Source organism: Herpailurus yagouaroundi, unplaced genomic scaffold (genome assembly GCF_014898765.1).
Source record: "Herpailurus yagouaroundi ecotype Mexico unplaced genomic scaffold, PumYag 251, whole genome shotgun sequence".
Taxonomy (NCBI): domain Eukaryota; kingdom Metazoa; phylum Chordata; class Mammalia; order Carnivora; family Felidae; genus Herpailurus; species Herpailurus yagouaroundi.
The window spans coordinates 3954572-3968928 of NW_024412468.1; the positions used below are offsets into that span (position 1 = coordinate 3954572).

Sequence of the window (14357 nt, forward strand, 5' to 3'; positions counted from 1 at the left end):
AGAAAAAGCAAGATTGAAATGACTATTGTATAAAGAAGTCTTTTGATTGGGAGTGATCCATATTTTTTTTAATTATGTCAGTTTTTCATATATGTAGAAGGTTATCGAACAAGATACATACATTAGTATAAAATCTTAAAAGCCCTAAGGCAAGTCCTTTTAGATTTCTTGGCAAGGCTTACCAAGTATTTCTTGTTAACTGCGGTGAAGAAGGAAAGCGAACTATGTGGAGGGGCATTCTCCTTGCTTTATTAGAGGGCCATCTGCCCCAAGGGCTTGCTCTCAAAAGTGGTTTATTTTAGAAAAGTTAAGAATTTTTTCTCCTTTTTCTCTTTTCCACTGTATATTTCTTTGGTGAAGATCTTTTGCTTACAACAGAAGAGCCAAAGGCTACAATAGAGATTTCAGATTTATCCATTCTTGTCATGTAGTGAGTGGACCATCACACTTTGAGACAGGAATTTTCAGTCTTTAGTGAACTGGATTTCACTATGGAATAGAGATAGTAAAATGCAACAATAGACTGTAAACTCCTATTTCCTTGTTTTTATTAATAAAGTATAATTTTGCTACTTCATGGATTATCATGAAAACACTGAGAAATTTTGACTTGTCTTTTCCATTGCTTTTAGTAGATCCATAGTCTGGATGTTTTAATATATTTTATAAAAATATAATTCTTAAAGCTAATATATTCTCATATTAGTCACTATAAGAGAAAAAACTCTTATGTTTATGGAATGTGTACACTCACAGTGACATTGTACAAGGTGATTCTAGCAAGTGGAGCGTTTTGACATCTCTTCTTTCCAAACAGTGGAATTAGAGAAGAAAAAAAAAGTCAATGTGTTATAGACTGTCATACCAGAAATGAATTGCTGACATTGACAAACAAACCAGTACAAAATGGAAAGAATGGTTATAACATCCTAATGGCTATCACAGCCTTTCTTAAACAGCCCTAGGAGATGACAGCATATTTAAGTTATGTGTGTCATTACAGCATATGAAGTAGGAAAAAATATTTGCCTGAATTAGGGCATAGATCATCACTCTCACTAAAAATAACAAAGCCCTTACCATATGTATTTGATATCATTGTAATACATGATTATTCAGTAACTTGTGCAGATCTAAATTACAATATATTTATTAATTATGGTTTCTATTGACTTAATTCATTTATCTCTAAATAGCTGTGACTTCCAAAACCAGAATGTTTTTTGTTTCATTGGGCCAGTCACGGGCTGTTTCCTGAAAACTACTGCATAGGAATCTCAAATGTGAAGTAAATCCATTATCAAAAGAAAGATTATATTAATATACTTAATGTTGAAAGACTGAATGATTTCCCCCTAAAATCAGGAGCAGACAAGAATGGCCCCTCATCATTTCTGTTGAACATGGTCCTAAAGCTTCTAGCAAGGGATGCTAGGCAAGAAAAAGAAATAAATGGCATTCAGATTAAGAAGAAAAGGAGATTTTGTGAATGTAAAATCCTAAGGAATCTAACTAAAAAATTGAAAACTGATAAAGAGTTTCAGCAGGGTTTCCGGATAGAAGGTCAGTATTAAAAAAATATACGTGTGTATTTCTGTACACTAGCAACACACATTCTGAGAGTAAAGTTAAGAGAATAATTCCATTTATAACTTCCACTTACAATTTGCAGCTCATCAGGGACTGGTATTTAACCAATTCATCGGGACTGTTTAGTTGGAGGGACCTCGATGGTGGGGTAGGAAGCTCCTGAACTTCCCTCCACCCCCAGACACACACAGAGTCATCGCCCTGAGAGAAATCCAAGCAGCTAAGAAACTACACACACTGAAATGGATAGGAAAGGCTGAGACCACTCTTTCCATAAAAACTACCCCAGCACAGTGCCATACAATCAGGAGGGAATCCCTGACTCCCAGCTTCTCCGTGAGCAGTGAGGATTTGGACCATACATTTAGCACCCCAGCTTTTAAGGCTGTCAAGAGACAGGCCCCGAAACACCTAGTTCTGAAAGCCAATGGTTATATGTCCATGAGACCCACAGGACTATAGAAAACAAAGAAGCCATATTCTTAATGGGCTCGTGAGCATTCAATGTAACTATCCCCACAGACCCTATTAGCACAGAGGGAGCAAGCAAAAATGCTCGTCTCCAGTCCTTCCCTGAAAGGCAGTTGACTATCTACTTCACAGTCTCCTGCCTCAGTGTCCATATGTAAGGGTCCAGCTGCGTGCATCAAAGAACTGGCCATGATTCTTCATGGAGCCCAGGGGAGGTGGTGGACATTTCTGTCACCTCCTTCTGGCTCACTCCTCCTATAAAACCAGGACATCAACCTGTCTCTAGAATATTGTACACGTGCCTGGTGACCTACCTAAGGGATGACTGGATCTGATAGGCAACAGAGCTTATATTCACAAATCCCACAGTACTGTAGCAAGCAATGAGGCATTTCTTAACAGGTATGTGCAAAAGTACTAACCCAGGCCATCCCCCCCAGGGCTCAATGTAGAGGCAGCTGGCAAGGTGCACATTTCCTAGTCTTTCCCTAAAAGTGGGTTTGACCGTATATTTCACAGGCTGCTACCCGAAAGTCAAACTTCCATTCGGCCTGCATCTAGGTGCTGACTGTGATTCCTTCCTTTGGAACATTGGCAGGCCTTTCAACTACTAAGATCCACTTAAAAAGAAAAAAGAAGCTGTTTGAGCAATCACATAGGTTTAAGAGACAATCAACAATTTAGTCCAGGCCCGTTTGATGAGGCTCATCTCCTATATGTGACCAGTGTGCCAAGACTGGAAGATGTGTCTGTCTTATTTAATGTGCAGAAACCAACCAGCACAGGGAATCAGTAAAAATGAAGAAACGAGGAAATATCTTCCAAACAAAAGAACAAAATAAATCTCCAGAAATAAATCTTAATGAAATGGAAATAAATGATTTACAAAACAGGGTTCAAAATAGCAGTCATAAAGATGCTTATCAAGGCCAGAAGAGCAAAGTATTAACAAAAATAAGAATTTTGACAAAGAGTTAGAAAATATTTTAAAATGCCAAACATAAATCACAGAGCTGAAGAATACAATAACTGAACTATAAAATTCAATAGAGGTGTTCAATAGGAGACTAGAATAGGTAGTAAGAAACCTCAGCTAACTTGAAGACAAGGCAGTGGAATCCATCCATTCAGAGAAGTAAAAAGAAGAAGAAAATGAAAGAAGTAAAGATAGCTTAAGGGACTTCTGTTACACCATCATAGATCAGTGTACATATTATAGGGCTCCCAGAAGAAGAAGAGGAGAGAAAGGAACAGAAAGCTTGTTCACATAAATAATGGCTGGAAACTTCCCTAACCTGAGAAAACAAGTAGAAATCAAGATCTATGGCAGCACGTGGGTGGCTCAGTTGGTTAAGCATCTGACTCTAGACTTCAGGTCAGGTCATGATCTCGCAGTTCACAGGATCGAGCCCCACGTTGGGCTGTGTGCTGACAGTGCCGAGCCTGCTTGGGTTCTCTCTCTCTCTCTCTCTCTCTCCCTCTTTCTGTACCTCCCCTGCTCGTTCACTCTCCCTCTCAAAAGAAATAAACATAAAAAAAGAGATATACAGTAAGACACATTATAGTTAAGTTGTCATAAGTTAAAGACAAAGAGAGCATCTTAAAGGCAGCAAGAGGAAAACAACTTGTTATGTACAAGGAAACCACCACAAGACCATCAGCAGAAGGTTTATAAGCCAGAAGAGAATAGGATGATATATTGAAAGTGCTGAGGGGCACCTGGGTGGCTCAGTCAGTTAAGGGTCCAACTTCAGCTCAGGTAATGATCTCAGGATTCGTGAGTTTGAGCCCGTGTTGGGCTCTGTACTGTGAGCTCATAGACTGGATCCTGCTTTAGATTCTGTGTCTCCCTCTCTCTCTCTTTCCCTCTCCTGCTCAAACTGCCTCTCTCTCTCGCTCTCTCTCTCTCTCTCTCTCTCTCTCAAAAATAAATAAATATTTAATAAAAAAAAAAAGTGCTGATAGGAAAAAACTGGCAACCAAGAATACTCTACCTGGCAAGGTTGTCCCTGAGAACTGAAGGAAAGATAAAGAACTTTCCAGACAAGCAAAGGCTGAAAGAATTGATCATGAGTGTTTCTATAAGAAATGTTAATATTTAGGGGCGCCTAGGTGGCTTAGTTGGTTAAGCATCCATCTTTGGCTCAGGTCATAATCTTGCAGTCCGTGAGTTTGAGCCCCACGTCGAGCTCTGTGCTGACAGCTCAGAGCCTGGAGCCTGCTTTGGATTCTGTGTCTTCCTCTCTCTCTGCCCCTCCCATGCTTATGCTCTGTCTCTCAAAAATAAATAAACATTAAAAAAAAAGAAATGTTAATGTTTAAAGCTGAAATAAAAAGATACAAATTAGTAACATGAAAACACATGAAAGTATAAAACCCAGCAGTAAAGGTAAATATATAGAAAAATTTACAATACACCAATATTGTCATAGTTGTGGGTAAATCACTTTAACTCTACTATAAAGGTTAAAAAAATATTAATAATTATAACTACAATAATTTTTTAATATATACACAATATAAAAAGATGTAAATTGTGACATCAAAAACATAAAATGTGGGATGAAATGTGTAGAATTGTAGAGTTTTTGTATCCATTCAAAGTTTAGTTGTTACCAGCTTACAGTACATTGTTAGAGCTATAAGATGTTCTATCTAAGCCTTATGGTAACCACAAAGCAAAAACTTCTCATAGAAACACAAAACATGAAGAGAAAGGAGTCAAAACATACACATTCAGCCATAAAAAAGAACGAAAGCCCACCATTTGTGACAACATGGATGAATCAGGATAACATAATGCTAAGTGAAATTAGAGCAAGACAAACACTCCATGGTATCCCTTATATTGGGAATTTTTTTAAAAATCTAACTCATGGGGTGCCTGGGTGGCTCACTCAATTAAGCGTCCAACTCTTGGTTTCAGCTCAGATCATGATCTCACAGTTTGTGGGTTTGAGCCGCATGTCAGACTCCATGCTGACAGTGTGGAGCCTTCTTGGGATTTTCTGTCTCCCTCTCTCTGCCCCTCCTTTGCTTTCTCTCTAGCTCTCTCTCTCAAAAAAAATAAATAGATAAACATTTAAAAATAAAATAAAAATCTAACTCATAGATTGAGTCTTAGAGAATAGGGTTTTGGTTGCCAGGAGCTGGAGGGTGGGGGACATAGGAAGACGTTGGTAAAAGGGTACAAACATTCAGTTAGGAGATGAATATGGTCTTGGAATCTAATATATAACATGGTGGCTATAGTTGATAATACTGTATTATATAACTGAAATTTGCTGAGAGAGTAGAACTTAAGGGTTCTCACCTAAAAAGAAAAAAAAAAGGTAAACACGTGACGTGATGGATGAGTTAATGAACGCGATGGTGGGAACACTTTCACAAAGCGTCAGGACATCAAATCATCACCTTATCTGCTTTAAATATATTACAAATTCACTTGTCAATATAGCTGAAAGAGAGACTGATCTAACAGTAGTAGTTAGAACTGATTTCTAAATGAACAATTCTTACTGGTTACTGGTAGATACAAGTTGTCCAGACACTTTAAAATATTCTGTAGTCAAGGGCACCTGGGTGGCTCTGTCGGTTGGCACTCCGACTTCAGCTCAGGCCACATTCTCGCAGTTCACGAGTTCGAGCCCCGCGTAGGGCTCTTTGCTGACAGCTCAGAGCCTGGAGCCTGCTTTGGATTCTGTGTCTCCCTCTCTCTCTGCTCCACCCAACTTGTGCTCTGTCTCTCTGTCTCTCTGTCTCTCTGTCTCCCTCTCAGGAATAAACAAACATTTTAAAAAATTTTTTAATATTCCGTAGTCATAACGTTGAAAAGGAAAGCAGAAAGTATGAACACCAAGTTGAATTTACCAAAGAATGAAGCAAGGCAGACATCAGTATGTGATGCATGAAATTACCTACAGGCACACATTTTTGCAAAAGTCCAGCAGGGTTTACTCCACGGAGAAGTTGAGTTTCATTATGGATATTTTTGGGGATCTTTCAAAATGATAAATCTCTAAACCGAGAAAGAAAATAAGTACAGTCACAGAAACGTTGGCTCCTTAATGACCATCAAATTCTTTGGCTGAAATATCGAAGGCAGACTCCACATATTTAAATAAAATAAAATTCCATTTCATTATGAGTAAGGATGCGAATGGGTTGTGATAGCTCATCAGCATTCCTTAAACTGTCTTTTCATTATCCGTGAGTTAAATTTATCATCTTCAATTAACTGTGATTCAATCTCACACAACCTTCTGTCTTGATGTAATGCGAATAGACTGATGTCCTCGTGCCCCACTGGTTCCCTTTGTAGCTACTGCGGTGTGCTGGGAATCTCACCTCCATTCAGGAGCCAAAGGGAATGAGGACCCTGTTTCTTTATTACCCAAACTTTATTTAGCCTGCCAAGAGTCCAAGAAGACCCACAGGGAGCTGGCATCATCTAAATAGCATGAGCTGTGCCTCATGTGTAGGTGAATGGACATGCCTCTCCCAGATTTTTGAAAATTTTCCATGATATCACTGCCACTATCATTAACAATGGAATACTAAGAATGAGTAAAATTTGTAAGGAAAGATTGCTGAAATCTGTCTTTTCTCTGTCCTGTTTTTGTTTGTATGTGGGAATATTTTACTTAGGCATACCCATCATCTAGAGGTACTGGTGAAAGCCCATGGTATCTCATTAGATTAAGCTCTGTTCTAGAAATTTCCCAGATACTTACAGGCAGGAAAACTTTATCTGTTGGTTCACTATACTGTCTTTTTCAGAGATCTAAGGGAGGAAATTGCTTCCCTACTTTGCCCACAGACTTTATTGTTTCAGGTTCTGTGTTTACTTTGCTCCCGTGTGTGTGTGTGTGTGTGTGTGTGTGTGTGTGTGTGTGTGTGTGTGTTTTAAGACAGGTATGATCATATTTTTTCCCAGCTTAAATTATTTCTTTGACTCCAGGCTGCAAATACAATAAAAGGATTCAGGTGCTTTGTGAAAGGGAAGGACCCTGAGATTTCTCCAACCCTACCTGATAATACTAGTCATCTCACCTCTCCACAAAACTGGCAGGTCTCAAAATGATTCACTGCCACCATCCCATCTGTTACCCTCTCCTACCAGGGTAAATCTAGGTGCCAGGCTGCAAAAATCCTTAATGGTGACGTGTTGACACTCTTTTCCCCAAAGCACAAAGCCCTTCCAGCTTTATCCCTCTTAATCCCAGATCTTTTCTCCCACTGCACCCTACATGTGCCCCTTTCTGAAATCAGACTAGTTCCCAGATACCTGATATCTCTCTACAGCTTTCGCTCTGTCTCCCTGGGAGGCACTTACCCCACCCAATTAAGAGTCACATCTTCTAGAAAGCTGTCCTTATGCACTTAATCTGATAGTGTCTTGTCAGGGCTCACAAATCACCCCGTGATTTATAAAGAATACATATAATGCAAAATGCATTATTTTTTTTTTAGTCATGAAATCATTATTTTACCTCCTGTATACTGGATATTCTCCACTATCCTGTGGCCCAGCTGCCAGTAAGACATTATTAGCACCCCGAAAGCTCATTAAGGGCATTGGGGCACCTGGTGGTTCAGTGGGTTGAGCCTTCGACTCTTGATCAGCTCAGGTCATGATCTCACAGTCATGAGATCAAGCCACATGTCAGGCTCTATGCTCAGCATTGTTTAAGATTCTCTCATGGTACCCAACCCCTCTCCCCACTCCCCCGACTCAAGTGCTCTCTCTAAGAAAGAATAAGAGGTGGGAACAGTGCCTTTTTTGACCTTATAAAAAGTGCCCTTATCCTTCCTCTTTGCTTAGTGGCTGGCTATCCTCTGTCTCCCAGCTTATGTCATTGTGCTTATTTCATTGCCATAATTATTCTAATTAACCCTCAACATAGACCATATGTTATTCTATAGACTGGACTTTGGGGTTCACTGTAATTTATCCAAGATCACACAGACCCTAAGTCTCAAAAGCAAGACTGAAACTCTGTCCTGTTTGATTGCAAAAAATAAGTCAATCAAATAAATAAAATCAAGATGGGTAAATACCTGCTGTAGCCACAAAATGGGCATTCATTTAAATATTTCGTATGCCAGACTTGAGGGGCACCTGGCCCTGCAGACCTTCTCTGTGTTTGTATCCATATCTTTCCTCACCCCTCCTCCAGCAGAGTATGTAACTAGAACCACCAGTAGGCACAAGAAGCCGTGGACATTGTTGTACCTACAAGGCAAGGTCCTGAAATCTTGCTTTCATTTAGATTTCTCATCTTAAAAATACATTCCATTTCCATGTAGGAAAACACCTGGACCTTTCATGAAGTACTGTAAAATTATAAAATTACGGAATGACCAGGGTATGTCCCTGAAGACTCACTGCATCTGTTCCTTGCCTGTCCCTCACCTCAGCACGCAGAACCACACAGACATGCACACGTCACCCACACCTCATCTGGAAGGTAAGGAAATTGCAGTGACTTGTCCACATGTCAGCATCCAGTTGATGTCCAAATGGGGACTAGAACTCCTTTCCCAAAATTTGCACAATAGCATAGTTTCGCTCTAGGGCGATGACCCCACCCGAGATTCCATGAACTTGAAGACATTGTTTTACCTGTTGCTTTGTGCTTACTGCATTTTTTAACTTCTGCACTGAGCATGTCTGATTCCACCATCTATACACTTGATCACCAAAAATGCATACTTTAAGTCAATTTCTTAACAACCCAGCTTTTAAAAGAAGTTAAAAAAGGAAACCTCCCCCATGCTCCCTGCCAGTCCTTCTGTTAACTGACCAGAGCTGTGTCGATATGATTTAGTCATCCTTTGAGCCTGAAATGCAAAACAGCAGGAATGTAATCAGAATTAGACAAATGCTAAAGGGCGAGCATTTATTAAACACCTATGATGTGATCGACCTGCAGATTTACATCTGTAGTCAGCAGGATATCTGAAGTCCTGTAGTTTATTAATTTCCCTCTGCTTCTTTGCCCCCATCGGATGTATGAACTGTAAATGGACATTAAGAGGAAAACCGAGTTGGAGGTTAATCTTTCCTTAGGGTATCGGTGTATTATATAGACACTGTTAAGTTAGTCAAGTTAGTTACTCAGCCGTGGATTTCACACACACATACACACTGTCTGAAGAGTTACAATTTTATAGCAGTGTCTTCACTTCTCTGGTGAAAAACTGAAGTCTAAAGAGCCACCAAACTAACTGTTTCCAAGAATACTGCTTCACAGTCTAGATCCTATCACTCTTCGATCTAAAACCCTTTAAAGTATACGAAAGGAAAAATATTGCCTGTCCTCAAGCAGACATGGCTAAAATTAACTGAGCCACCCACCATTCATTCAGATCATAACTGAAAGGAGTTTAAAATCCGATGCGGTAATATTTTTTCCTTCACCTTCAGCAGAGCAGTAGGATAGAATCAGAGAAATGTGGGCTGTTATTCATCAGTTAGACTTTCCATCAGATGCTTTTTCTGAAGGCTGCGTCTCTGCCTGTGTCTTGCAGCTGTGGGATAACGCAATGAGAGAAAGCGTGGCAGCTCTTTGATTTCAGCCTCTGCTGAAAGAAAATAATAATGTCGTCAATTAGCAACTAATGCAATAGTTGAATCACTGTGGCTTTTAGAAAACTGAATTTTTGTGGGTTTTTGGGGCTGCCTGTGAATTTGCCCTATCTTCTCATAGACGCAAACAAATGTTCGGCTGACATTTAACTAGCTTGAGATTGATGGACAGTGTTTTTCCCATTTCAGAAACGTAGACTTGCTTTTTGGTGTCTAGTTTCTTTCCCAGTGAAATGAGAATGTTACCGATGAGCTGTCAAATTAGCTGGCGCGTAATAGGCCTGAGATAAATATTTGTCGAGGGGATTAATTAATAATAGCTATCGCTGGCTGAACTCAAACCAGATGTGCTAACCACCCCAGCGTTGTGACTGTTGTGTTGCACACGGGAAACCTGAGGCCAGAGGGTTACGGAGGAGGCGTCAGGGTCCGGGCAGTTTTCTACGGTATCACCCTCCCTCTGCTAGAGGCAGTGATGATAGATACCAAAACTGAAAACACATACTCTTGTAGGAAGACACAGGAGCAGAGGGCAAAGACGGCAAACGCAAGAGTCGTCCTGGTTCATACACATCGTGTGTGTTTCTGGGTAATCCTCCAGAGTCTTGCTGTAATCTGCCGAGCCTGGGTCTCCTTGTTTTTAAGAGAAGTCTGAGACGCCGATCTGTCTCCAAGCTTGTGATGAGAACTGACTGGATCGCCCATGTGAGGTGCTCAGCACAGTGCCCGACACATAAGAAGCGCAGCATCAAGGTTAGCTGTAAACGCACACTCCTGGCGGTTTCAGGAGCAACTTTGCATAGTTGCCAGTAGACGGGCCGTTTCTCCTCAGGCAGCCACACAGCAGTGTGTGTATATAACCTGCTTTGTTATCAACAGAAAACACAGGCGTTTCCAAAATCGAGTCTGAGACACATTTCAGGAAGAGAGGGAGCGCCAGGTCTTTCTCTTCTCCCTGATTCCTGCGCTGGTTCTCGCTGTGACCGCAGGATCACAGCTGCATATTTTATTTTTGCCAAAGAATAAATAAATAGATAAACAAAACACTTTTTCTTAGCTTCCTCAACACAAGTGAATCAAATTCACATTGAAAACAAAACAAAACAAAACAAAACAAAACAAAACAAAAAAACAAAACATGGGGCGCCTGGGTGGCTCAGTCGGTTAAGCATCTGACTTCAGCTCAGGTCACGATCTCACGGTTCGTGGGTTCAAGCCCTACGTCAGCCTCTGTGCTGACAGCTCAGAGTCTGGAGCCTGTTTCAGATTCTGTGTCTCCCTCTCTCTCTGTCCCTGCCCTGCTCGTGCTCTGCCTCTCTCTCCTTCAAAAATAAACATTAAAAAAACTTTTTTTAAATTACTTAATTCTAAGAGAAAACCAAAAGGAAGGCAAATAAGGATGCTACAAACTCATGAGCATGTGTGTTGGGGGTGTGGGGGAAGGGCAAACGTTTTTCTGAGCCAATACCTTTGGTTTTGTTAATTTGCTTACCTAATAGGCTTTTTTCTCCTCTTCTTGCAATTGCCTATTTGTTTTTTAATTTGTATTGAGTATATTTGTAACACACCTTAAATACTTAGCAGAAAAAAGGGCCCAGGTATAAAAAGATTAGATGATACATGGATAGATGGAAGGAAGGAAGGAAGGAAGGAAGGAAGGAAGGAAGGAAGGAAGGAAGAGAGGGAGAGAAAGAAGGAAAGAGGGGCACCTGGGTGGCTCAGTCGGTTGGCATCTGCCTTTGGCTCAGGTCATGATCTCACAGTTCGTGAGTTCGAGCCCCACGTTGGGATCTCTGCTGTGCACACAGAGCCCACTTCAAATCTTCTATCCCCCTCTCTCTCTGCCCCTCCCTGACTTGCACTCTTTCTCTCTCTCTCTCTCTCTCCCTCTCTGTCAAAAATAAATAAAAACTTTTTTTAATAAAAGGGGCACAGGGTGCCCGGGTGGCTCAGTCAGTTAAGCGTCCAACTTCAGCTCAGGTCATGATCTCACAGTTCGTGAGTTCAAGCCCCATATCAGGCTCTGTGCTGACAGCTCAGAGCCTGGAGCCTGTTTCAGATTCTGTGTCTCCCTCTCTCTGACCCTCCCCTGCTCATGCTCTGTCTCTCTCTGTCTCAAAAATAAATAAAACATTAAAATAATAATAACAATAATAAAATAAAATAATTTAAACAAATAAATAAATAAAATTAAAAAAGGGGCACCTAGGTGGGTCAGTCAGTTGAACGTCCAGCTGTAGCTCATGTCATGATCTCATGGTTCGTGAGTTCAAGCCCCACATCAGGCTCAGTGCTGACAGCTCAGAGCTTGGAGTCTGCTTTGAATTCTCTGTGTCTCTCTCTGCCCCTCCCGCATTCTCTCTCTCTCTCTCAAAAATAAATAAACATTAAAAAAATTAAAAATTAAAAAATTAAAAAAGAAATAAAATAAGTGATTTTTCCAGAATGTTTGAAACTCAGATAATAACTATGTGTGGACCAAGAGAGAGAACACTCTTCCCTCAAAGCTCCCCTAGCCCGCCTGGGGGCACCATCTTGTTTCCCACACACAGAAGTCCACAAATGGCCTCTGTTTCTCTCTTCTCTTCCGTTACCACATCCCAGGACTCTAAGGGTTGTCGTGACTCATACAATCAAAGCTTTTACTCTCCCTGGCTCAACTTATTGGCTCTGTCTGCTTTTAGACTACTTTGTAATTAAACTGAACCCCCCCCATAAAGGTGCTATGCATCACATACTCAAAGTATACTACCTTGATATTCCCTTCACATAAGACACGTTTCTACATATGTACATCAGAGGGCAGTTATGGCCTCAATAGGAGACGTTTTGGTACTGTCATTTTCATCTGCTATATCCCCCTTCATGCTTCATAAAAGGCATTCAGAGCCATTCAAGAAATACTTGTTAAATTGAGTTGAACTGAACTAAAAATATCTTTATTGCTTTCCCCATGTATTAGATTTTGAATGACAGAATTTAACAGTTAAATTGGCATAATTAAACCCTCCACGTTTCCAGCCATTGCTTTATTAGAAATATGGATAAATGTACATGTTGGTTATTAACTTATGTTTCCATCGAAGAGCTGAAATGTATAATAATGAACTAAACTTAACAAACTATCATATTGATTTCTATAGGGATTCAAGGATATTTCTCTGGAGAGATTTATCCATGGTGGAGCCAATGTTACAGGATTCCAGCTGGTTGATTTTAATACACCTATGGTAACCAAACTAATGGATCGCTGGAAGAAACTAGACCAGAGAGAGTATCCAGGATCTGAGACTCCTCCAAAGGTATGTATTTGGTTTTATCTTACGTATTTTTAGCGTTTTTAAAATTTAAGGTAGAAAGTTCATTATGTAGTTGTTCTCATAAATGTTTGTCAGTTATAGTGTGGCATAGAGCGCAAGCTTTTTGTCACTAGCACTGCACTGTACAAGTCTTTAATAATTTCTAAGTTTTATATGTAAGAGCAGGATTGTTGGACATTAGCTTGAGTAGTTTACTATTATTATTTTTATTCCTTCGCATATAAATTTCTGTGAAGAAATTGTAGACTTTAAAACAATTTTTCACTCACTGAATATCTCAAAGGTGAACAATCCTTGGTAACTAGTCCACCCCCAAACCGCCGCTAGGCAAAAACTGTATTTGCAAAGTGATTTATAATGAGTAGGCAAATTGGGGAATTTAAATGTAAAATGTAAATGTAAAATGCAAAACTCTTTGACACTAATAGTTCAAGGTCAGGTTGCTTAATGTTTCTCTAACTGACATTGCAGAAGCATGTTAGTGGTAGCCACAAAAGAAGCTGGCAAACTTGTCATCACAGCCCATTTTCTCCTCAGCTGAAGAGACAGTGGCCGCAGACATCATGTAAATAGTGGTGTAATGTGTCTCCAACTCCAGCTTAGTGGGTTTGAGCTCCTGCATAATTACGGCAGTTCTCATTCTCAATGTGCACTGATCCTTCACTGTCAGTGTTTTCTACTAAAATGTTTTCAAATGTCCTTTGGAAATTCAATCCTAGAAAACTATAGGTAATCTAGATCTAGAGGTAAATAGTCTTACGTCTTTTGTTCTCTCAATGTAACACTTTTCCCACCAGCTATGTCAATTCCCCTTGGTAAAACAGGAATTTGGCTGATCATATCAGCTTCACTACTCTATAGAATCATGAAATTTCAAAACAGAGCCTTTATTGAGTATCCGCTATGCGTCAAGCACCATATCCAACCCTCTGATTTTAGGAACTAATAAATACAAGTTGTTACACAGGTGTGTTAATTGGCCATCTCTGAGTTTGCAGGATGCCCAGAATTGAATCATGGGCTTCCTGAGTCTTAGACAAGTGCATTGTCTACTATATTTTACCACTTTCTGTACTTTGGATAATACATGTGAAAGCATATTAAAGAGCCTAAATATTTTTTTTTTTTTTTAAATTTTTTTTTTTCCAACGTTTATTTATTTTTGGGACAGAGAGAGACAGAGCATGAACGGAGGAGGGGCAGAGAGAGAGGGAGACACAGAATCAGAAACAGGCTCCAGGCTCTGAGCCATCAGCCCAGAGCCTGACGCGGGGCTCGAACTCACGGACCGCGAGATCGTGACCTGGCTGAAGTCGGACGCTCAACCGACTGCGCCACCCAGGCGCCCCGAGCCTAAATATTTTTAAGATGCAAATCACCGTCCA

The 14357-nt window shown here is 40.2% G+C and overlaps 1 protein-coding gene across 16 annotated transcripts in view; it reads left to right on the forward strand.

Moving 5' to 3' along the window:
* GRIA4 (glutamate ionotropic receptor AMPA type subunit 4) overlaps positions 1–14357 on the forward strand; it is a 474792-nt gene that overhangs the window by 386518 nt on the left and 73917 nt on the right. For all 16 annotated transcript variants that reach the window (XR_005786293.1, XM_040460826.1, XM_040460822.1 and 13 more), the window contains one exon: positions 12796–12954. Coding sequence is in view for 15 of the 16 variants with exons in the window: in XM_040460826.1 (XP_040316760.1) it covers positions 12796–12954 (159 nt within the window). In the remaining variant the exon portion in view is untranslated. The remainder of the gene's footprint in view (positions 1–12795; positions 12955–14357) is intronic.